Source organism: Armigeres subalbatus, chromosome 3 (genome assembly GCF_024139115.2).
Source record: "Armigeres subalbatus isolate Guangzhou_Male chromosome 3, GZ_Asu_2, whole genome shotgun sequence".
NCBI classification, from domain to species: domain Eukaryota; kingdom Metazoa; phylum Arthropoda; class Insecta; order Diptera; family Culicidae; genus Armigeres; species Armigeres subalbatus.
This window is the reverse complement of record NC_085141.1, coordinates 143,185,320-143,211,720: the sequence shown is the minus strand read 5'-3', so window position 1 is coordinate 143,211,720 and position 26,401 is coordinate 143,185,320. Positions and strand designations below refer to the sequence as shown.

Here is a 26,401-nt window from a genome sequence, read left to right as displayed (position 1 = left end):
TGAAACAGCCTAATCCAGAAATCGAAAGAGAGCATATAAATTACAAACACAATTCGCTACCTGCCCTGGTATGTTGGTTGTATCCAGCCTCGTTAGTGAACAGTATACACACATGGATACAAAAGCCAGCATGCTACGCTTCTTCAATCGAAGGCAGAAAAATGAAAACGTGCTGGAACCGGGCAGCAACGCGAATCGAGAAAGCCCGAAACAGAGAGCGCCAATTATGCCGGGATTGACCTTGAATGTGTTGGTGGATAGGAAACGGCTCGCTGCTGAATGTACTAACCCTGCACCGGGAACATCCTTTTAATAGCACTTCCATTTGTCGTTTTCAATTTTTCCATGTCCGAAAGCCACAATCATCACCGGGAGCACCAGAAATCGATTTATGAGAAATCCAACAAAAGTGCACGTTAGCAACATTTTGATTTTTCCTCTAGATTCCGAACCAAATTTCAAATTTTAATTGCTCTAACAAATAATCGGTTGTTTCCAAGAGGAAAATGATTTTAGTGCTTTTCTTTCCGAGTTATCCGAACTTACCTGTAGTACTGTTAACGTATTAATCCTTTTATACTTTGGATGCTAGCACCGGACCCTGGAAAACTTTCCGAAATTTTACAGCCTGTAGCTCGAAAATTCACTGAAATTCCACTGGATTTGACACTTCTCACTCCCGAATCAAAAAACGAACGGCACCGCTTACTTTGGTCGCGAAAATTATTGGATTTTCACCGAGAAAATCTTGAACCGACGCGGATAGCTTCTACTTCGCTTAAAAACTCGGGCACTTTTGATTTTCCTTTCCTCTGGCTTGCTGGGGCGCTTGTGTTTGCGGATCGTTCGTCAGCGGCGAGGCAGTTTCTTTCAGGCGGTTTCTAGCGGTCGAATGTCGCGTGCAAAACACGCAAAACAGCGCGAGCTGGATCGAAGGGTTCCGTGCGAGATGGTCGAACGCCTTGTCTTTTGACATAAACATGTTGCACGACGTTCCGGCGGATTATTATGCAACAGGTTGTACAATGGGACGTGTTTTGGGAAAAAAGTCTAAAATTTGGTAAAACTTGGTAAAATTAGCAGTGATTCAAATCGTTCGGGGCTGTCCAGGCGGGTGTTTGTCAAATTGTTGTTGCCACCAATCGAGCGAAGGCACTAACACTACGGTATAATCTATAGAACATAAACACTGCAGTGAGTGATAATGTTGTAAAACGCATCACGGTGTCAATAATGCCAGTAGCATATTTGTCCGTCAGTTCTTGGTTTTCGTTTTCAAGTTCGTTTTGATTAAATACCATAAAGTTAGTGTAAATATAGTAAATCTATCGCCATGAAGTGTTGTGTGCCGTCTTGTGATGTTGATTTTCATTATATGAAGGAGAATAATGGAGCAAGCGAGGAGCAGCTTTCGCAGCATATGTTTCCCAAAGATGCGATGCTGAGAATCAAGTGGCTGCAAGCAATTGGCAGTCTAATGTTGCATGAAGAAGAAGAAGCAGAAAAGATGATGTTCGAAAAAAATTGCACGGGGAAGCATAGGTAGAAACTTTTGAAACTCTTTTTAAAAATTCTAGAAGCAATTTAATTAAAAACGGTTAGCAGTAGGGGGTCGGAAATTTCTTATATTGTATAATAACCACATCATTTCGATTTTAAATTTTATTTAGTGATATTGCACTTCATAAACAGTAGAAGAAATTTCCGACCCCGCACTACTAACCGTTTTTAATTAAATTGCTTCTAGAATTTTTAAAAAGAGTTTCAAAATTTGCTTCGTATGCTTCCCCGTGCAATTTTTTTCGAATATCATCTTTATGCTTCTTCTTCTTCATGCAACTTTTGTTCGCCAATAGCCAATGCAGCAAAGATTGATATAGGCTATAAATTGGAGTGCTTTGAGAATTTGCTCTAGGCACTTTAAATCAGAGTATTTATATAAAATCAATTCTCGGACACGGTTAACAAAAAATGCAATTCCTTCGATTTTCGCAAGCTGAAGTTTGAGAAAGTAAGTGATTCATGACATGTGTAGATACCTCGGTAGATACCGTATATATGATAAGTTTTGACAATTCCCTAACAGCGACTTTCTCGTATCCGAAACAAAGATGAAGGAAAACTTGCCACTACGGCCTCCTCTAGCGTCTATGGATATGAATTCGATTAACCAGCCCAGCCGGCGGACGGAAGTCGACGCTCCCGGTTCAACAAAACAACTCAAATTGTTCATTGATCGAAGCAATTTCAAGCACGTGCAAATGACCGAAGATGCAGCACGAAGCAAAGAAGTCTCTACCAAGGACTCTACAACAGAGAATAATGTAGTTGTTGCTGCCAGCACGGTTGAGCAGGGTGACCCCGGCCTAACTGTGTAAACGCAGCCCAACAGGCTGGAACGTCATACGTTGACGTCTTCGAAGATGACGTGGGATGTCATCGGCATTATAGGCATTATTTCCCGTTCTAAAGATGTGCATGGAGTTGAATTGTGGGTTTAGGAGCAAAATTCTTTTCATTTAAAATAAATAATTCTTACTCCTTCCATTTAGGCTGTGAACCATTCCACCGATTCGTTTAACTTTTAGTTAAAATTTGACACTTCGATGGTTATTTTCCCATCGTGGTTAAAATTTTACTCCGAAGCCGACCCATTTGAGTTTTGACAGATTGATAGTTATTCGGAACGAAATGGATTTGGCGCCAATTTTCTCACGAACAAAGTTTAACTATCGAACTGTCAAATCTAACCATGCTCCGGAGCAGGGTTATTTTTAACCACGGCGAAATAACCATCGAACTGTCAAATTTTAACTAAAAGTTAAACGAATCGGTGGAATGGTTCACAGCCTTAAAATAGATCTAAAGTTGAATTACAGTAGCGAGCAATATTGTACACTCAGAATAATCTGCACGTAATACATATGTGTACACTAATAGAATATGATCAGCTATCTTCACACTTGTGATTCATTTGTTTGGCTAATACAAATCGTTTTGCGCTAATGAAATGTATGTGCAGCTGTTCATGATATACATTACACTAATTCGTCCTGGGATAGTGGATAGTTATGTGCGCACATATAAATCTTAAAATAAAAATTTATGGATTTTCGTCAATAAATATGTGCGGATTATCCTCAGTGTACAACTTAAAACTAGATTTATCACAACTTGTATCACAGTGAGTTACCTTAAATGACTAGACTAGAATTTCTTAAACATAACCTAAATCTAATATCACAGATAATCGTAGCAAGATAAGCAGAGTCTACTTGAATTTAATTGTACGACCTGTTACCGAAATTTGTAAGTAGAATGTTTTCTCCACATTGTTACTTTACTTGATATTCAATAAATTTCAGCTTTAAGCTATTTCGCACCAATCGAGAGTTTGCGTCAGCTAAAAAGATTACAGAAGGAAAAGACAGCGGATTGCGTTTGCTGCCACCGTCCGGAATCGGCTGACAACTGTGTTCAGTGTGACCAATGCAGGTGGGTGGCACGACGTCATGTTTTTGCAGCCAACATCTCAGTGTAAAACTCATGATAGTATGTGTTTTGTTTACAAGCATCACATTTGATTCTCATTAGGATACAGAACTGTCAGTGGGATACGGTCGCGTAATGTTGGCTGCAAAACGAACCTATTGTGTGAGATAGGGATGCCACCGGGCTGGACCAATGTGATGCCTGGTGGCATATGTCATGTGCTCATGTGACACCTTCGGTTGCCGAGCGGCCGTGGACGTGTAAGCCGTGATTACCGCTGAGCATTTGCTACACTACCTCCACTGCTAAAGCGGCACGTTTGCAGTTGAAAATGCAGAAGATGAAGGAACAGCAAGCACTCGGGAAACGTCATCTGGAAGAGAAGTTTAAGCTGATGGAGGAGGTGATAGAAGATCAGGAAGACGCCATTAGCAATCGGAGTAGAGTTAGCGGCAGGACGAGTATGGACAGAGTGAAACAGTGGCAACAGCAATGTCTGGAACAGGGTGCGAGCGCGATATGTCCGAAGCAAATGGATAAATCGACGGGCAGTGTAGCAGCTCTACCGATTCTGAAACCAGGCGATCCGAATACTACTATAGGAAATTCGTTCAATTCTACAAACCCGGTCGTCGTGCGGGATCAGCAGCGGTATACTGGCACGATCCCAAAAACGTCCAGAAAGCAACACGTGGAGGACTCGAGAGGTAAAATTAAACCCTCATTGCCCCCCGTAGCACCTCAAGGTAAGCCACTTGAATCCGTTATGTCTGTACCCTTACTATCCAAAACAGAAAGCTCCCTCCAACAAATTATAAGACAATTTGGATCGTTGGCAGCTTCCGCCACGGTACCATCAAACGCTTCAATGACCATGCCTCCCATGACGGGAGCGAAAGTTGGCCATCAGCCACTAATGAATCCAATTAACCCTGGATTAGTACCCAAACTTATGGAACAGTCGAATGTTGGCCCTTTACCACTTCAGACTGGGACAGAACCTGCGAATACGGGGCTGTACAATGTTGGTCGTTTGCCACATATATATCCGGCACCGCATCAAGGGACCATCCCCCACCACCGGTACTACGTCATATTGAACAATTCGTCCCCTCCGCCTCGCAGTTAGCCGCGCGCCAAATAATGTCCCGGGATTTGCCTAACTTTTCTGGTGACCCTGCTGACTGGCCGATATTCATCAGCAGTTTCATGAACAGCACCCTAGCTTGCGGTTTCAACAGTGCCGAGAATCTTTCGCGTCTCCAACGTTGTTTGAAAGGGTCCGCGTATGCGTCTGTCAAAAGTAGGTTGTTGTTACCCGAATCAGTGCCTCAAGTGATCGATACACTTCGCTTGTTATATGGGCGGCCCGGGTTATTAGTGAGTGCTTTATTGCAAAAGGTGCCCAGTGTTCCGGCCCCGAAGGCGGAGAAATTAGAAACGATCATCGACTTCGGCATGGCGGTTCGGAGCCTTTGTGATCATCTAGAAGCCGCTGGACAACAGGAGCATCTGTCCAATCCAACGTTGTTAATGGAACTGGTGGGAAAATTGCCGGTACACACCAAGTTGCAGTGGGCAGATTACTTGCAACAACACCCGGTAGCCAACCTTAAGGTATTTGGGGACTTCATGCTTCAGGTCATCACAGCCATTAGTAGGGTGACAATGTGCGTTGGTGGAAGCAGTGGTGATCATCAAAGGCCACGAATGAAAGGGACGGTGAACACGCACAGTGACGAAGCGGATTTCGATCGGCCGTAGATAACCGTAGACAACCGCTGGAAATTCGCGCAAGATGAAGGACTTTGTCGCAGCTGTCTCAACGCGCATGGTAGAAGAAGCTGCAGAAACGAGAAACCATGCGTAATCCAAGGTTGTCCATACCGCCATCATCCGCTACTGCATTCGAGTCGAACCAGCGCAAGCGGGCGACCTGTACAAGGTTTGTCTACAGTACAGAACCATACGCATCGGCAGAGCAAGCCGGTCATTCTTTTCCGCATTATTCCTGTCGTACTATCGGGGCCACTCGCTACCATTGAAACCTACGCATTTCTGGACGATGGCTCAGATCTGTCGCTGATCGAAAACAGTCTTGTGAAGCTGTTAGGAATTGATGGTTGGAGGTCACCGTTGTGCCTAAAATGGACAGGAAATGTTACCAGAATTGAATCAGAATCCAAACAAGTTCGAGTTTCAATCAGAGGAGTTAACTGTAAGAAACAATTTACGCTCAACGATGTCCGCACCGTGGAAGCGCTCACACTACCAGAGCAAAACCTCAATTTCGCTGAAGTGTCACACCAGTACAGCTACCTACATGGCTTGCCGGTCGCCAGCTATGCGAAGGCGATTCCTCGTCTACTGATAGGCGTTAGCAACGCAAGCCTTACTGTTCCACTGCAGGTGAGAGAAGGCAAGAGAACTGAGCCGATCGCCGTGAAAACTCGATTAGGTTGGTGCATCTTTGGAGGAGGCGAAAGAAGAAACACGCACTCTCTAAACTATCACGCTTGTGAATGTGCTACCAGGAGTTGCACGACGCAGTGAAGGATTACTTTTCGATGAAAGACGCTGGAGTAAAGTCTCCGGTGGTTCTAGAATCCGTAGAAGATACACGTGCGAAAGAAATCCTGGAGCAGACGACAGTCCGAGTAGGCAATAGGTTCTAAACCGGCCTACTATGGAAGTATGACGATATTGAATTCCCAGATAGCTACAACATGGCGGTAAAAAGTTTTGAGTGTTTAGAACGTAGAATGGTGCGGGATCCGGATTTAGCGTCAAATCTGAAGAACCAAATAACGGAGTACCAGCTGAAAGGTTATGCGCATCTAGCGACACAAACGGAGCTCGCTCATGCTAATCCGAAATGCGTGTGGTATTTACCGTTAGGTGCGGTTATGAATCCGCGGAAGCCCGGCAAAGTTCGCCTTATTTGGGATGCAGCAGCCAGAGTAAATGGAATATGCCTCAATTCCATGCTTCTCAAAGGCCCGGATCAGTTATCTTCGCTTCCTGGAGTTCTATTGCGTTTTCGGCAGTTCAAAGTGGCAGTTTCAGCGGACATTCGAGAGATGTACCACCAGTTATTAATCCGCGAGCCGGATCGTCATTCTCAACGTTTCCTATTCCGAAGCAATCCATCAGAGCCACTCAGAATTTATCTCATGGACGTGGCGACCTTTGGATCCACGTGTTCACCAGCGTCAGCCCAGTATGTAAAAAACAGAAACGCAGAAGAGTTTGTCGCTCGCTTTCCAAGAGCGGTGGAGGGAATCCTAAGAAACCACTACGTGGACGACTACTTGGATAGCTTCTCAAGTTGGGAAGAAGCCGAAAGGATCTCACACGAAGTCAGAACAATCCATCATAATGGAGGATTCCACCTTAGAAACTGGCTGTCGAACAGTGCGGAAGTCCTACATGGGCTGAACGAGGAAGTTCTCGAGGGTAGTAAAATCTCTGCTTGAGCACAACAGACAACAGCGACCGAGTACTTGGCCTCCTATGGCAAACAACCAATGACGAGCTTCGCTTTTCGATGAACGTGAAGGACGATATTCAACGTGTTTTGGATGATGGTGAGAGGCCAACCAAACGACAAATATTGATATGTTTAATGGGTATATTTGATCCGCTGGGACTTCTAAGCGTGTATCGACGTGTGGCGAGCGGGAATTCAGTGGGACGAAAAGATACCGGAAGATATATTTGACCTTTGGGTTAGATGGACCGCTCTGTTCCCGAAAATAAGAGTCCTACGTATCCCAAGGTGCTACTTCAAGGAAGCAGATATGCAGACGTATGATCGACTACAACTACATATTTTTGTCGATGCGAGTGAAGCCGCATTTTCCGCAGTAGCGTACTTCCGTGTGATCAACGTAGAAGGCAAAGCAGAATGCGCTTTAGTCGCGGCAAGAACAAAGGTTGCCCAGTTGAAACCGCATTCAGTTCCGCGCTTGGAGCTTCAAGCAGCGGTGATGGGTAGCCGCTTGATGTCTTTCGTACAAGAGAACCACAACCTTGAAGTGAAGCAACGATACCTGTGGAGTGATTCCGCCACAGTGCTGGCCTGGTTAAGGTCGGATCATCGTCGATACAAGCAGTACGTGGCCTGCCGAGTAGGAGAACTTCTTTCTACCACAGACGCAGCTGACTGGCGATGGGTACCTAGCAAATTAAACCCAGCGGATGCTGCCACAAAATGGGGAAAGAATCATTGTCCTACTGACTCCGACGAGTGGTTTAAAGGCCCTGAGTTTCTGCGGTTACCAGAAAAGGACTGGCCGGAGCAAGTAAAAACGTTGACAAAACCTACCGAAGAACTGCGGAATTGCTTTGTGATCTAAGCTGCGATCACTCCGGAAGGCGTTGTGGAATTTACCCGGTTTTCAAAGTGGAGGCGACTCCTAGGAGCAGTAGCGTACGTACATCGTTTTGTGGACAATTGTCGGCGTAGACGAACCAGCGAGAAACCAGAATTATTATTCCTTAGTCAGGACGAACTGAGAAATGCGAAAAACTCAATTATACGGATAGTGCAGTGGCAGGAATTTCAGTCAACGCCGATGATAGATGAACACGGAGTGCTGCGGATCGATGGGAGAATCGGAGCTGCACCGCATGCAGCGTTTGATACCAAGTTCCCGATGATTCTTCCAAGAAAGCACCCAGTAACAAAACTGGTGGTACACGACTTCCATCGAGCTTGTCGACATGGAAACTCAGAAACGGTGGTGAACGAAATTCGGCAATCATACTACATTCCCCGATTAAGGACGGTGGTCAAGCAAGTTTCGGCTGCTTGTCAGTGGTGCAAAGTCACGAAAGCGTATCCGAAAGTTCCTCGAATGGCCCCGCTTCCTGTGGCCCGATTGTCATCATTTAGTCGACCGTTTACCTACACTGGCATAGACTTCTTTGGGCCGCTGCTAGTAAAAGTGGGAAGGAGTGCTGCTAAACGCTGGATTTGCCTATTCACTTGCCTCACTACTCGGGCCGTCCATGTGGAGGTGGCTTATAGTCTATCTACACCGTCGTGCATCAAGTGTATTCGCCGTTTCGTCTGTCGCCGAGGAGCGCCGGCAGAAATCTATACCGATAACGGCACCAACTTTCAAGGTGCGAAACGTTTGTTACAGGAAGAACTGGAGAACGAACTGGCCGCGACATTCACCAACGAAGCTACAAGGTGGAATTTCATTCCTCCAGCAGCACCTCACATGGGTGGCGCATGGGAAAGGATGGTGCGGTCCATTAAAGCGGCTATGGAAGCTGCATATAACAACGATCGGAAATTGGATGATGAAGGATTGGAGACATTAGTTGTCGAGTCTGAGAGTATTGTCAACAGCCGACCACTCACATACTTACCCATTGATGCTGCTGAAAGTGAAGCCCTTACGCCGAATCACTTCCTTCTTGGTAGCTCTACAGGAGTTCGTCAGCCGGCTGTTACGTTCATTGATCCTGCTTTGGCGGTGAAGAATTCCTGGTATCAAATACAGTAGCCGTTCGATAACTGCAAAATGTTTACTTTTCAGTTAACGAATGCCGTTCGATAACTGCAACGCATTCTTGACGTCAAACGGTTGTCAATCGACGTCAGATGCAATAAAAGTGCATGCATGCACGCAATGCAGCTGTCATTGAGTTTGACATCAGTTTGAAATTTAGCGGTCCGATAACTGCAAAACTGTTGCAACTATCGAATTGCAGTTAAAAAGCATTGCAGTTAAATGACTTGCAGTTATCGAACGTCTACTGTACAACATCAACTGGACACGTTTTGGAAACGTTGGGTACGGGAATACCTCCCTACACTGAACTAAAACTTCCTCCCAAGAATGACTGACAAGTGTGTTGCTACTGCCCTTTAACGATTGTCATCCCATTTCCAGAAGATTTGCATTTGGTTGTTTGCGGTATCGGATGACACTCATCTGAATGAAAATCATCCGATGGCTGAATGATTTGCTGAATGGTATATGAATGATTCGTAAGACTACAATACGATGATGGAAATATGGTAAATAAATGCATTATATTTAGGTTTCGAAAGAAAGTTTGCTTGAAAAAAATACCTGCTGGGATTAAAAAATACAGAAAAACGCTTGCTTCACGATTTCATGCCATTTTATTTAGAAATTAACATTTAATATATCTAACACCATAATATTTGGGAAACATGGTCGTGTACACATTTTTCACTAGCTGCTGCAGCTCCGGATTCTTGTGTTTGCTTCGAAGTAAGGCCAGCAGCAAATATCCAAAGGCGACCAGATCTGCCGCCAGAGTATGACACTCAGAAGATCCAGGACAAACTCCTACAGTTTCTGGTTCCAGCATCGAGGAGAAGGATCCGAATCCAAGAGCCACTATCAAACACTGAGTGGTACATGAGCTATCTGGAACAAATTGCAGCGGCTTAGGTGGTGCTGAAGGAACAACCGGAACAAATGTCTCGCAAGAAAAGCGGTCTTGACTGCGTATCTTCACGGTTCTAAAAAACGTTTATCTTATTAATCAATGGAAAAATCTTCGACCGTAGTTTTACTTACAACTTGAGAATCATGTTATCCGATACGCAAACATTGCGGTACAAGTAGCGGTATGATCTACAATATAGATCTAACATTACAAATATTCAGCCGCACTAAATTGACAAAAAAAAATCACGGCGTCCACTCCGCTCCACTATTACTTCCAAAATGGTGACGACCGACTATCACGCTAGCAATACAATTGACATTCACAAATCACACAATAAGCAAATGGTAATCGTTGTGGGGCAAGCTCGAATCATTTTTCATTCACGCTTGAGATGATGTTCTTAAGGTTGACGTGCTATTCAAAAAACAAAGGAACAAACTTTGCAAATCAAAACAGTAGTCATCTCTTCATGAGATGATTTTCTTTCGGTTACACGGAAGCGAAACATATAGTCATTTTCGTTATATGGAAACAAGCTGATGCTTTCTGAAGACAGCCTGGGTGACAAATCATTTACTATAAGGATGATGATTGTGTTCAGTGTATACTCACTAAGCGAACGAAGTGCTTCGGAGAAGCAAATCCCCTTATTGTTGGCGATTTAGTCTTAATAATTGACGGCACCCGACGGAACGGCTGGCTGCGCGGACGAGTCACGGACCTCTTGGTCATGACTGCAGAAGATGGTCGAGTTCGGTAAGCTATTGTACAGACTGCTAGGGGGTTGTGGCGTAGACCGGTGTCAAAGTTAGTCGTGTTGGAGGTTGAGCCGGATAGTAAAACTGGGACCGGTGGCCAGTGTTACGGGGGGAGGATGTTGCTGCCAGCACGGTTGAGCCCGGCCTAACTGTGTAAACGCAGCCCAACAGGCTGGAACGTCATACGTTGACGTCCTCAACGATGACGTGGGATGTCATCGGCATTATACACGTAAAAAAATAACCTTATATGTTATGGCAAAAAACCATTCGAAAATACTTATACTCTTCATTATGCCACCTATAATGAATGATCCAAAAAGTTAATAACATTCATAAGTTAATGAAAAGTATAAGTTTCGGAATGTATGTGACTGATGCGATGTATAATTTTTTTCTTATACATATCATTAAGCGCCTGCTTTGGCAAAAAAAATATTAGAAATCTTAATAATATATAACATTAAATTTTTTACGTGTAGGCATTATTTCCGTTCTAAAGATGTGCATGGAGTTGAATTGTGGGTTTAGGAGCAAAATTCTTTTTATTTAAAATAAATAATTCTTACTCCTTCCATTTAAAATAGATCTAAAGTTGAATTACAGTAGCGAGCAATATTGTGCAACTTAAAACTAGATTTATCACAACTTGTATCACAGTGAGTTACCTTAAATGACTAGACTAGAATTTCTTGAACATAACCTAAATCTAATATCACAGATAATCGTAGCAAGATAAGCAGAGTCTACTTGAATTTAATTGTACGACCTGTTACCGAAATTTGTAAGTAGAATGTTTTCTCCACATTGTTACTTTACTTGATATTCAATAAATTTCAGCTTTAAGCTATTTCGCACCAATCGAGAGTTTGCGTCAGCTAAAAAGATTTCGGAAGAAAACCGCCTTTTTGTTCTCGGAACAGTAGTACAGAACCGAAATTTACGCAAGACTCAACTAACGCCGGAAGGGGATGCTAAACTTATCAGGACAAGAAAGAGGTATCTAGTAAATATTTGTATTCGTGTTTTATTATAATCTTTACGAAACATTTCAAAAACAGTGCGCTGATTGCGAGGCGTCAAATACGGGGCTGTCAGTTTGAATATGAATCTGAAACATTAATTTTCCAGCAGCTGTTCTAGATTCATTTTTATACCAGTCAAATGACAAAAAATTAAAACTGGTATAACGCTCCGTTCTATTTTCTGCAGATTTGATTCACGATTGAATCACGAGATTCAAATATTTTCCAATTGTTTTGGTTTATGAATGCGTCATTTTATCTACGGATCAATCCACTTTGCAATTAAGGCGCCTTTCTTGGCACCAACATGATGATTTAATTTAATTGAAAATTTGAGAAACATGAAGTTCTATTATAGAACACTGCTGGGGAAAGTATTCTATTAGCATTTCCTCAGTTATTAATTGTAAGCTTTCCTGTGCCCGCCATTGTTTGAGTATGTATTTTGTGTAACAACTATGCCCAAGTAGCCCCCTTCGAAAACATCCTTGGTCAAATCGAGAATAGATCTCCGGAGGGAAATTCTACGCTTTTGCTCGCAAGGCTAACTGGAGATCCGTCATAGTAAATTTTTTTCACCACTATTCCTTCTGGATTTCCTTCATCCTGGAAATTTCCTTCGGGAATTTATACTTCCAGTCGAAGAAAGTCCTTCTGAAATTTCCAGTTTTCCTACAGGAATCTCTTGACAAAATCCTGCGCGTATTCTTCCAGAGTTTTTGAAGGAAAACATTTGTAACAGCATCCGGAAAAAAACTATGTTTTGAAACGAATCACAAAAAAATTATAGGGCAATTCCAATACAAAAAAAATCCCGAAAGAATCTGGAAGAAAGCCTGAAACTATTCTGGGAGAACTGCTAAAGATTCTTGAAAGAACACAAAGATTGCTGGGGAACTCCCGGAAAAATCTTCTAGGGATCCTAGATGAATTTCCAATACAACAATTTTTAAACGAACTACAGCAAAAAACTTTCTGGAGATTTCTGGAGGAGCTACTTCTACTTGAAGGACATACAGAATAATTTCAAAAGGAATTTTCTGAGGGAATCCTGGAAGACCTCCTCGAATTAACTTGCAAAATATTAAAACAGTAGAATTTTCATTCGCGAAAAGTCTATGAATATTTCGGGCTCTAACGGGCGCTGGTGCGAAACGCTTCTCATTATAGTTGATTAATTACTGTAATTACGTCGCGAAGTTGAACTGGGGCACTAAATCCAAAAAAATAATAGCTCCCTTGCTTATTTAATTTACGTCGAAATTGTTCTGAAAAAGAAAAAAAAATTCTGCAATTTTTTATCAATACCAAAGTGACGTTTCACAAAATAGCAACCCTGTATGGAAATTTAGCAACCCAGTATGGGGCGCTAAATTTAGAAACTCACGGCTAATTATGAGTTGCGTTCTTATTTTACATTCCCGTTTAGATACCTCCGGTGTAAAAGTGGGTCCCTATAAGGGCCGATGCCCACGTAACGTTTTTTCAACGCTGCGTGCACGTGGCGTTGAAAAAACGCAGGTGTGCATCGGTGCGGCGACGCTGCGTTACTGCTTTTTCCCGATGCACACATGCGTCCTTTTAACGCCGTGTGCACGCAGCGTTTAAAAGACGCTACGTGGGCATCGGGCCTAAAGGGCCCGGAAATAGCGATAGGGCCCCAGATGGGGACTCCCGTGGAGGTGCTCTTAGGCGAAAAACGTACTCTAAAGCTGGGTGGTGCGGATAAAATCGATTTGGTTGTCAAACTGAAGCGAAAATTTTCTATTGTGCCGGAGCCAAACATTGAAGATTGTGGTTATGTTCATTTTAGATCTTATATTGAGAAGTATTGTTTTTATTTGGGGAAAAAAACTTAGTTTGAGTTTTGCATTCTTTGTAACAAATATATTCACATTATTGTTCGAGTGGATAATTAGTAGGAATGCAACTAAAAAGCACTCGTTACGAGATTTCACGAGATTCAGCAGCTGATTGGAGCAGGAATGTATGTAAACTATCGTAAAGTCATGTAGAGTCTCGCGCACTCGTGCGCCTTCATGAAGCATGGAAAGAGAAATTCGAAGAGCGGGAAATGTTTGACAGCCGGAGAACTGCAAAATAAATCTGCTTAAAGGATTGATTTCAAAATATCCCGCTACTCGCTTGAGAGCAGAAAAGCGGCTCTATCCGTAGCACCCAGCTCTAACGGAACTTTTGGTTACTTGGGCAGGCGAGGGGGGCGACACTCATCCGATTGGCGCTTTGATGTTGCATGAAGAAGAAGAAGAAGCAGAAAGATGATAATCGAAAAAATCTCCATGGGAAACCAACGAAGAAGTTTTTAAAACTCTTCTCAAAAATTCTAAAAGCAATTTAATTAAAAACGGTAAGCAGTACGGGGTTGGACTTTTCTTCTATTATATAATAAACACAATATTTCTATTCAAAATTTTATTGTGTAATATTACACTTAAAACACAGTATAAGAAAAGTCCAACCCCGTATACTGCTTACCGTTTTTAATTGAATTGCTTTTAGAAAGTTGCCTGTGTATCCGTAGAAAAATCCAACGTCGGTATAAAAAGCGTTCTAACTTTGTTCCGGATAGATAATACCTCTAAGCATTGTATTTTGTACTTTTGTACTGCACTTTTATTTTAGTAAGGATAGACAAAATAATCAAAAAGTGTCATCAATTACAAATTCATGTACAAGCTACAACATTTTATGCTACGGCAAGTGCTGGCAGCGCTTGTTTACGAAATTAACAGCGTTTCTAAATCGTCTGGAAAAGTATTCACCCATCTCCAACATTTTTCAAATAATATCTACTCGGGCAGTGTCCGGTTATTAGGCCAGTATTGTCAGATTTTCTGGATATGATACACTACGCGGCGTTTGTAATGTTCCCAAATGGGTACTTGCACAAAACTTCACGCGGCGAATGACTGTCGAACGAAAGGTACGGCCGCACCAAACGATACACCGCAATGCTGTTCACCCATAAGAATCAAGTAAACGGGTTGCAGAAAGCGCGGCGGTACCAGTACCATTCATCGCGTGCAATTTTGAGAAAATCAGAAATAAAGGTGCGAAGAGCTCTCTTATTGAGCTCCAAGAGCTTTTCGAATCATTATGAACATAACTACAGTGAACGTTCGCTAATTGGGGTTTTTCTAGTTGGGGCGCTTTTTAGTTGGGGGTTCGCTAATTGGGGCGAAACCCAATTAAAAAGCAGCTAAACGTCAGAATGTGATGTCAAAAACGCGTTGACGTTTTGTTTCCGTGTTTGGCGGGATCGATATTTTCTGGCGCGTAAAATTTTCCTTTGTTCAATGCAAAAAGTAAACAACATTGACGCTTGTCAAAGCGCCCCAATTAGCGAACGGCATTCGCTAGTTGGGGTGAGGTCGTGCCCCAATTAGCGAACGATCACTGTAGTTGGTCATCAACCTTTGGGCTTCGCAGGACTTCAATTCCAATTTTAGTGGTAGAGTATGATATACTGCAGAAACGTTCTGGGCCAATAAACTGAACCTTGTTTTACAAGCTTGACTGCCTTTTAATTACTTTCAATGTAAGTATCCCAGAACCCAGTACAGATTTACGAAGTTCCTTGCGAAGTTCTTTTGGCACACCTTGCGTAATGAAACAATACTTTCCCAGACATGTTTTGATGTAAATTTAAAGCTATACTCAATGCTCAATGAGTATCTGTGAAAATACAAATGTTTGCATATGTGTTTCAACTTACACTTGATTTGAATCACCCATGATTTTAAAGATTTTATTTTAGGTTTTTCTCAACACTTAATCTAATAAACTGTTTACTTACCAACGTATCCGTATCTTGATGTGCTCGGAAAAAGTTGCTTTGACAGTGTTGCTCATGAATTCATATTTTAGGCTGACGCTGTCGTGACTGATGGGATAATGATGGCAGTGCTAAATTGCATTAACTGTAAGTGTAAAAAAAAATTAAAAAAATCATATAAATAATGTATAAATAATTTTACTTTCATTGTCATTGATGACGAGGTTCACACCACATGGAACAGACAAAAATACAATCTTGAACAAAACTTTTCAAAAAATAGTTTATACCCAGCTGTTCGCGCACGGTAATGGCGGCCCTGTGGTTTAAAAAGTGTATCCGTAGTGGAGGGAGATGCTAGAGAAAAAAGTACCTAAAATTATGTACTTTTTTCTAACCGTGTACCATAAAGTCCATTTCTAAACGTGTACCATAAAGCGATAAAGCTTTGCGGGCAGCAGGGACTATGTCCAAGGGCTTGACGATCCCTCCCAGGCCATCGGCGAGTTGTGAGGCTTGCCTAGGATGTGGTGGGGTTTGACAGTGGGCCCTGTTAAATTCCTATAAAAAGCTGCATGTATCAGCAAGTAAGCCCCACCAAAGGGACCGTGTGCCGCTGAAAGCGCACAAGCCCAAGTCCTGGTGTTAGGTATGACGCTAAACAGCCCTGACACGACGGCCCTCCGACGAGACAGGAGGTTTAATAAGCCGCCTGGAAAACCAATAAATTATGAACACAGAGAAACAGACGTCTCACTTAGAACAAAATGCAATCAAAATCATCGTCACGAAAACATTACCCCCCAATGCTGAAAGCACTGAAGGTGGACAAGCGGCAACCAGGTGGCGGTAATGAGCAAACGTCAAACACACACGCAGAAGAATCTTGCAAGATTGAAACAACTATTTCGATTGTTGCACCAAACTACGTGCATATTGTTGTTTCAATCTTCAACATTGTTGTTTCAACGATGATTCATTGCTTCTTTCAATTGAACATTATTGTTGTTTCAATCCTGCATCGCATGATTGAAACAATAATAATATCGTTGTTCTGGCAACTATTTCGTAATATGAAAAATCTGTAGAAACTGATCAACATAAATCATTCTGTCTACAAGAAGTAAGTATGGAGCAGAGGTAAGGTGGATGACTGTTACTCCCCTTGTAACTAGTTCGATTCTGCTTCTGTCACATTTTCCTATTTTGTTGATGTCATCGTAGTGTCGATAAAGTAGTTTCGTAGCATTTTCGAAAGTGAAAACAACCATAAAAATAGTTGTTTTCTGATGTAACATTTGACAGTGACAGCTGAAAAGCATGGTTGAAACAAATATATCCGATAGTTGAATCAACTATCGCGTATGGTTGATTCAACCCTATTTGTGGTTGTATCAACCAAAAATATTGTTATTCATAAATCAATGCAAAAATATTGTTGATTTGAAGCAGAATCAGGTTGATTCTACCACATATTTTTCTCCGTGCAAGCAAAACCGATGGAAGCGCCATCGGTGACCGATCGACCACCTACAAAAAATTGAACTCACCGTTAAAAAGATGAACGATGATACATGTGTAGAGTGAGACGTCTGTTTCTCTGTGTTATGAACAATATAACAGGATGATCTACGATGAATTACATCTCCGCAACTTCGACGTCGTGGCGTTGCAGGAGATTTGCTGAACAGGACAGAAAGTGTGGAAAAGCGGGCATCGAGCGGCTACCTTCTACGAAAGCCGCTGTCCCGTCTACAAAAGGGCGATAATTTGGATTGTAGCAACTACCGCGCAATCACATTGCTGAACGCCACCTCCCAAGATACTCTCCCAAATTTTATGCCGACGACTAGCACCAATTGCAAGGCAGTTCGTGGGGTAGTACCAGGCGGTTTTTATGGGCGAACGCTCCGTGCAACGTGCCCACACATCATCTATTCATCGACTTCAAAGCCGCATATGATACAATCGATCGGGACCAGCTATGGCAGCTAATGCACGAACACGGATTTCCGGATAAACTGACACGATTGATCAAAGCGACGATGGATCGGGTGATGTGCGTAGTTCGAGTTTCAGGGGCATTCTCGAGTCCCTTCGAAACCCGCAGAGGATTACGGCAAGGTGATGGTCTTTCGTGTCTGCTATTCAACATCGCTTTGGAAGAGGTAATACGAAGAGCAGAGATTAACACGAGTGGTACAATTTTCAATAAGACCGTCCAGCTATTTGGCTTCGCCGACGACATAGATATTATGGCACGTAATTTTGAGAAGATGGAGGAAGTCTACATCAGACTGAAGTGGGAAGCTAAGCGGATCGGACTAGTCATCAACACGTCGAAGACGAAGTACATGATAGGAAGAGGCTCAAGAGAAGACAATGTGAGCCACCCACCGCGAGTTTGCATCGGTGGTGACGAAATCGAGGTGGTAGAAGAATTTGTGTACTTGGGCTGACTGGTGACTGCCGAAAATGATACCAGCAGGGAAATTCGGAGACGCACAGTGGCTGGAAATCGTACGTACTTTGCCGGTAGACCGGTAGTCCTCTACGGACACGAGACCTGGACGATGCTCGTGGAGAACCAACGCGCATTTGGAGTTTCGAAAGGAAAGTGCTGCGTACCATCTATGGTGGGGTGCAGATGGCGGACGGTACATGGAGGCGGCGAATGAACCACGAGTTGCATGAGCTGCTGGGAGAACCATCCATCATTTACACCGCGAAAATCGGACGACTGCGGTGGGCCGGGCATGAAACCAGAATGTCGGACAGTAACCTGGTGAAAATGGTTCTCGACCACGATCCGACGGGCACAAGAAGGCGAGGTGCGCAGCGGGCAAGGTGGATCGATCAGGAGGAAGATGTCTTGCGGACCCTCGGTTGGCGGCGTGTAGCCATGGACCGAGCCGAATGGAGAAGACTCTTATATACCGTACAGGCCACTTCGGCCTTAGTCTGAATAATAATAATAATAATAATAATAAAAAAGAGAAGAAAGAGCTGCTGGAAAAGTTCTTGCATCGTGTCAACGGTATTTTGAAGAGCCTCTTGTCGGCCGGCAACAAGGTGAAGGCGATAAACACGTTTGCTGTGCCCTTGTTGACATACAGTTTCGGGGTGGTGAAGTGGACCAAGACTGACTTGGAGGCGTTAGAACGAGCAGTGCGAGTGGCGTTCACTAAGCATCGCATGCGCCATCCAAAATCGTCCATTGAGAGAGTCACCCTGCCACGTACAGTAGGAGGAAGAGGCGTCACCGATATACAAACACTATGTGTTTCCCAGATCCAGCAGTTGCGAAGATACTTCGTGGAAAGCCAGAACCGCCACGAAATCTATCGCGCTGTGTGTGAAGCTGACCACGGATTCAGTGCCCTGCATCTGGCGCAGGAGGACTATCAGCTGAATTGCGACATCAAATCTGTCGACGAGATGATCGCATCGTGGAAGCAGAAGGAGTTACATGGGACGCACCCCCATCAACTGGAGCTGGAATATATCGACAAAGCGGCGTCGAATACGTGGCTAGTGCGGGGTGAGCTCTTCTCGGAAACAGAAGGATTCATGGTAGCCATCTAGGACCGGGTAATTGCGACGAAGAACTATCGGCACTATATATTGCACGAAAACGTGGAGGACCGCTGCAGGAAGTGCAATTCAGTAGGAGAGAAGATCGAACATATCGTGTCCGGGTGTTCAGCCTTAGCTGATTCAGCCTATCTCGGTCGTCATAACGAAGTAGCCAAGATTGTGCACCAACAGCTTGCTTTAAAGCACAACTTGGTTAACCAGTTTGTCGCCTACTACAAATATGTGCCTGTCCCGGTTCTGGAAAATAGTTTCGTGAAGCTGTACTGGGATCGCGAGATCATAACGGATGTCCTTATTCGTGCCAACCGGCCCGATATTGTGGTCTACGACAAAAGGATGAAGCGGGTAACCCTCATCGACATTGCTGTACCACTAGACCATAATGTCCAAACAACATTCTCCAACAAGATAACGAAGTACCACGACTTGGCGGAGGAGTTGAAGCAGATGTGGCACCTGGAGGACGTGCGTATAATTCCGATTGTTATCTCAGCAACCGGAATCGTCCAGAAACTCTTCTGAGATCCTTAGGAGAGCTGGAACTATCTCATAACCTCCATAGCATCCAAAAGACAGTGGTTCTTGGAACTTGCAGCATCGTAAGAAGATTCCTGAACCACCATAACTAATACATCCGGTGCAAACGTTTATTATAGGATTTTAAGTCAACCGGCGAATGAGATCCACAGAGCCTAATCCCCTTTGGCATTCAGATTGCCCGGGGTAGGTGAAAATACCCAGCACGCTTGCTGAGGAAGTGCCAAAACTCTATAATAATAATAATAATAATAAAGCTCAAAGCTCAGTTTCGTAAGTTCGTAAGTTGCTTAGTGTTTATTCAGCACATCCACAATTATTTATCGCGAGGTTTCTAAGCTGAGAGACCATTTTTACATTCGTATATTTATCATGAGGCTAACACGATGATACCTCTATATGCCCAGAGAATTCGAGACAACCTCCAAACCAAAAATTGTCTAGACCGGCACCGGGAATCCACCCATCCTCAGCATGGTCTTATAGCCGCGCATCTTACCGCTAGGCTAAGAAGGGCCGTCGAAGGATTTAGAGTTCTCACAAAAACCAACGATATATATCAGGGGACTGAAGAGAAAGGCTAATACACCTACCCACCATACATTCAATATGGCGTACAATGTTTTTGTTTTTATTTCGTTTTATTCATGATAACACAACTTCGGAAATATCGACAAGCTATTTTTCGACATAAGGAAGCCATACACACACAAAAGGCTCGATGTATCTTAACTAATTGCAAGCTTTCGCCAGGAGAAGTTAATTGCCGATTATTAGCACTAACTGCGTATGAACCAATCGCCCATAACGAGCGCTGAATTCGGGTATACTACCAAAAAACCAGGTACCAAAAACAGAAGTACCAATGGTTTCCTAAATTGAACCTTAGGATCAAGAACATGAGTGCGTAGTTCTTCGAGCATCTCCGCCTCAGCTACTTTCCATCGCCCTGGAAGTCAGCAAAATTCAACCCCATTCGGGAGGGATATTTCCTCTCTAAAAAGCTATCATCCTATCGTCAGCATTCTTTCATAGTTATCTAAAGCCGTAAAAAAGGTGATTCAGCACCGGCTTCTTAAATCTGCGCACATCACAGCACATCTTGTTCGATGTACAGTTTGGCTCCTGACACGTGGTCAATCAATAAACGATCACCAAGTGCCTCGAGATACCTCGAGAACAAATGTTTTGACTTCAAGACATCTGCCAAACGTGCAACTCATGCATCTTTCCATAGCTTCTTCTTCTTCTTATTGGCATTACATCCCCACACTGGGACAGAGCCGCCTCGCAGCTTAATGTTCATTAAGCACTTCCACAGTTATTAAATGCGAGGTTTCTAAGCCAGGTTACCATTTTTGCATTTGTATATCATGAGGCTAGCACGATGATACTTTTATGCCCAGGGAAGTCGAGACAATTTCCAGCCACCCTCAGCATGGTCTTGCTTTGTAGCCGCGCGTCTTACCGCACGGCTAAGGAGGGCCCCCTTTCCATAGCTTATTGTATTAAAACTGATCTCACTGTTTCAGTATTAGAATTTAACTTTAAACTAAAAGTTCGAAGATTTTAAATCTTTGAGTCATGAAATTGTTCTGCTTATTTTTTGTGTCAATAAATAGAGCTTATTGCCTCTATTTAATAAAAATGTTTTAATAAAAATCTCAAAAATACGAAAAATCATAGCACAGTTTACAGCCTCATTGAAGCAACGTGAGATCCATGACGATATCCTCCATATCAAGTCAACAACTACTAGTGGGAGAATTTTATGAGAGCTAGAGAAAAAGGTAAATAATGAGAGCAACGGATCTAACAAAATTATTTTTTGTTATGACAACACACGCTTACGGAATGTGTTTCCTCGCGAAATTCCGCAACACAAAACTACCGTCTGGCAAGGACATTCGACCGACAAACACATAACGTATTCTGAATGTCAAAGATATATACCTATATATACATAAAAACATAGGAGCAACAAGAATAAACTCTCTTCTATAAAATTGCTCCTTGGGAGATGGATACAAACCGCGTGTCAGACCTCCTCCCTTACGGTTCCTGTTAGTGTAAATTTCATATGGTGTTCCTCGCACATCAATAGATGCTGCATGATGGCTGCATGCGAGACTGCATGCAATGAACATTTCTTCAACCGTGGCTCTCAGTAGTCGGTTCCATAATAAATTTATATGAAACTCTCATTACGTCCCCTTTTTCCCGGTTGCATACCCTACGTGTTTTGTCAGTACAGTGACACTTCATCCTTCTGAAACTGTTCACGAAAATCGTCGTATTTTTTCAACCAACCCATTTTCAAAATTGTATTTTTGGTTGTCAGATTAAAATTTACTGGAACAATCTTATGACTTTCATTACACATCCATTCATTCACTTTGTCTTTGCAGTTTATATGCAGTGAGGTCCTCAGATAAAACCTAATAAATTTATTTCAACAGAGAAACTCACTTTCTTCCACTCGATTATTTTCTTGTAACGAAAAATCCTTACTATTGATTAATGATGCAATGTTTCGGGTAGCTTCACGTCTAAGAATATTTTACTGCCACTAGACGAGTGGTATTAGAAATTAAGGATACAAAACTGCGAGATCATCATATGATATGATATCGATGCTCGTCTGAACATTCAAATGTACTTTTTAAGCACAACCACAACACTAACACACTCTTAGGTTTACAGTAAAGTGCATACTCAAAAACATGCAGTTGTCTTTAGTTGAGAACGTTTAAAAACAAGAGAGTAATATTGAGTGACTATTGTCTAGCAAAAAGAATGCTCATTCTGTAAAAAAAATGAGACATAGGCAAGAGATTGGCAAATAATATTCAGCTGAGTTATTAAAATCCATTAATAGATGGTTGCAGAGGCGCATCCACGTTCCAAGTAGTGGGTAGGACAAATAGGAGAAATGCCGATGATAATGTTGAAAAACCGATGCACATTTCCAAAAATCTGGACCTTCCGGACAGGATCATCACATATATTGTTAAATTTTCTTCGATTTTCAGGACAAATATTGCATTTTTAATAACCATGATTGTACATTTCGTAGTTGCTAGTTTCTCTTTCAATTAAATGGTGATCACAATGAATGCATGAAAAGAAGAGGCAAATTAAATCGTTGGTATAAGAGACCGAGCACGGCAAATGCTGGGTAAAGCATACCATTGGTACTTCGCGTACCCGAAGGAATTAAATAGACCCCATCTCGCGGTCCTTAGCCTTTTACTCCTATCCCTACCTACCCATGGTGCTGGACGGGATACGAGCAACCTTAGGGAAGATCGGGTAACCAACCCTGGTGGGAACTATAGTCGTATGCTAACAGGGAGGGGGGGGTTGCTCCTCTCCGGAGGTGCAAATCTTACTGAGCGTCTGTTCTCCATGTCAGGATCGGCTCACAACAGCGTCTGTTCTCCATGCTAGGGGCGGCTGATCATCGTCCGAGTGCCAGCGAGGGACTCTAAGTGAAACTGTGCACCATGGTCCATCGGGAATAAGGAGGAATGGTCCTCCGGAAATTCAGGGGGTTTGATGTCAGGCCCTGCAAGCCAGCCTTTAAAAAGACATAAACAACGAACAATCAACAAGAGTACGGACCGGAACGATCGGTGAAGACCACTGCGACGAAAAGGGACTGGCGATTGGAAACTCGGTTCGTGGAACTGCAAATCTCTCAACTTCATCAGGAGTACACGCATACTCGCCGATGTGCTCAAGTATCTGTTCAGAGATTTCGGAAGTCTACCTGAAGTTTCAGGTGAAATATACGTGCATAATTGGTTGAGTGTGCCACCAATAGGCCTTTTCATATGACACTGCCGAGACTGCACTTGTTTACAACCGCTGAACAGGCCTGCAAGTCCGAAGCTGTCACTTTCATAGAAGAACTGTCAATTGACGATAAAATCAGCTGTTTTTAAACGTCTCGTGAAAAGGCCCATGGTGCCACATCGTTATTGTCGAACTTCGTCAATAGGCCTTTTCACGAGACGTTTAAAATCAGCTGATTTTATCGTCAACTGACAGTTCTTCTATGAAAGTGACAGCTTCGGACTTGCAGGCCTGTTCAGCGGTTGTAAACAAGTGCAGCCTCGGCAGTCACATGAAAAGGCTTATTGAGGGAACTTCGCGTGTGGAGAGAACCTGACAACAGGCTTTTTCATGTGACACTGCCGGGGCTGCACTTGTTTACCATAGACGTTATTTTTAGATAGAGACCCGCAAACAGTGAAGCCGAAAGTACCAAACGAACCGTCAAACGCGGTACCAAACGAGCAAAGTAAACAAACATTACCAATCGGTACTAAATGCAAGATAGGTATTGTAATCAACATTATAGAAATTATAAAAAAGTTTGAAAAGTTCAGTGAATGAAGATGTTTTCAGAGTTCTCATAGCAAATTTATATATGGTATTTAATCATATTTACTGTTGAATATAAGGAAATGGTGCTAAACAAGAGAAAATATGTAGTTGGAGCAAACGAAATAACTGCTCACACTGAGAGTCACTTCAAGTTCTCACATTTTTTAATGTTGCCGATGGCACACAATTTTTTGTCTGCTGGCCGTGAAGCCAGAATTGCTTTTATTCTCTCCGCGTGTCTCTATATAATACCATCGTCTCTGTTGTTTACAACCACTGAGCAAACCGCACGCTCGTCCGGCTGAACTCAAATTTGGGTCGATTTAACTCAAATTCATAACTTCTTCTGAGACGTCAAACTACTCAGCGTTTGAGATTGAGATTTATGAATTTGAGTAACTGTCACTCAAAATAATATAAAAAGGCTAAATTGAAAAACTGAGTTCACCAAGAAAAAAATGACGAATTCGCATTCCAAACGCTTCATAATGGTGAAAATCTTTAGTGGAAAAATATAGTAATTGAAAGTACGTAAGTTTAGCCACAGTCTTTTATGTTTTTCATATTTTTCATTATTATTTTCTGCAGGTTCAGCTTCAGTTCAATTAACTATTCTCAATCCAGTTGAAACCCGAAATTGGGTGCTAGCGAAGTTGGATTTTTCTCACAATCCGTACGTTAAACCTAACTTCGGAAGTGGTGCGCTGAATAGCGCTTCCCGATACGAAAACAGCGCACCACTTCCGAAGTTAGGTTTAACGTACCGATTGTGAGAAAAATCCCCCAATTCCGGTTTTCAACTGGATTGAGAATATATAGGCTTCTTCTTCAATGGCTCTACATTCCAACTGGAAATTGGCCTGCATGTCAACTTTGTGTTCTATTAGCATTTCCACAGTTATTAATTTGGAATGATGGCTAGAAGCAGTCATCTCTGCTTACAGGGTAAGTTTCTGACATGTTTCATTCATTAATAAAGTTAAAATACGGACTTTTTCTGATTCTGATTTGTATAGAGTTATTTCGGAACTTTCCGGAACCAGGCGATTAAACAAATTTAAAGGAAGTTTCTGGACTGGACGACTTAATTGGAAAAATCCAGTGTTACTGGAGGACGTCGACCAAGACTGGTACAGGCTTGCAAGATATTCGGCGCGAAACCGCCCTAGTAACCACTAAGCCGTAAAAAAGGCTTTAATTCAGTTCTATAGTCACCTTAAAGATATGGTAACAGTGCTAATAAGATCTAAATTGAGCTTGAGTGCTGCTCAAAAGCCGCTTTTGGCGAATTATTTAGCCAATATAGTGCTTGCCCCTACTATTTTCCATGCCTATGCGTAAGTGTCAAAATATTTAGACGAGTTGGAAATTGAACGAAAAAAAATGAAACGAAAAATATTTATTTGCATTCTGATACGTTCTATCTTTTTCTTCCCGTTGGGTGGACTCGATGGATCTTTTTGTTATTTTGTTATTAAAATCCGGTCTTGAACTTGTGTTTGGACGATGGATTTAGTTTTAGTTGGTCGCCGTGCCTAGAGTCCTATAAGAAGAGTAACGCCATGTGCCACTTTTGACAGGTCTCCTGCTTGTTTGGAACGCGCATATGTATGGAACTGACAGACGATTCTGTTCCAATTCTGACACTTGACGACACTGACGACGTCACTGTAGCCGTGCCATCTGACCCATCTCCAAACTGAGTGGATCTATTGCTGGGAAGGGTTAATCAACATAAGGCCCGATGCCCACGTAGCGTCTTTTCAACGCTGCGTGCACACGGCGTTAAAAGGACGCATGTGTGCATCGGGAAAAAGCGGTAACGCAGCGTCGCCGCACCGATGCACACCTGCGTTTTTTCAACGCCACGTGCACGCAGCGTTGAAAAAACGCTACGTGGGCATCGGCCCTAAGGATTCTATTCGCCTCAACGATTCTATCTGCTTCCATGTCAATGGCGAGGGAAATGTTAAAAAAAAGTGCAATTCGTGTACGACTTATTTACTATTGAATATAATGAACCACACTACACTTTTCAAATAAAGCCTATTTGAAAGTTCCCTTCAGCGAGCCTTTCAGGTGGCGATTAATATAAGCTAAATATAAAACAAATCCAAAGCTCCTGAAACAAGAATCATGCATTTCCTATACGTAAATGATAAACATTATCAATAACATTGTTATTGTACATAGCTGATTTTCAAAACTATCTGTTTCAAATGCGAGTGAAAGAGACAGCTTATAAAATTATGGGCGTTATTGTTTATGATTTCACCCAAACGTCATGGATGGTAGAAGGTTCTCTTATTTGGCTTGTATATCTACAGAGCTGATTAGCTTTACATCTAAGCTTTTTATACCGA

At 42.6% G+C, this 26,401-nt stretch overlaps 2 protein-coding genes across 3 annotated transcripts in view; one reads left to right on the top strand and one right to left on the bottom strand.

Moving 5' to 3' along the window:
* LOC134221220 (dynein light chain 1, cytoplasmic) overlaps positions 1–15,657 on the bottom strand; it is a 65,529-nt gene extending 49,872 nt beyond the window's left edge. Inside the window, exon 1 of one of the 2 annotated variants that reach the window (XM_062700419.1) lies at positions 15,534–15,657. In XM_062700419.1, the coding sequence (XP_062556403.1) occupies positions 15,534–15,589 (56 nt within the window). In that variant the 5' untranslated portion in view covers positions 15,590–15,657. Of the gene's footprint in view, positions 1–546; positions 872–15,533 lie in introns of those variants that run through there. The other variant, XM_062700420.1, reaches the window with a different exon arrangement.
* On the top strand, positions 3,823–23,278 carry LOC134221219 (uncharacterized). The gene is made up of 2 exons (XM_062700417.1): positions 3,823–4,238; positions 23,097–23,278. The coding sequence occupies exons 1-2, from the start codon at positions 3,824–3,826 to the stop codon at positions 23,135–23,137; spliced, it is 456 nt and encodes a 151-aa protein (XP_062556401.1). The 5' UTR covers position 3,823; the 3' UTR covers positions 23,138–23,278.
* Positions 23,279–26,401: the final 3,123 nt, after the last annotated feature.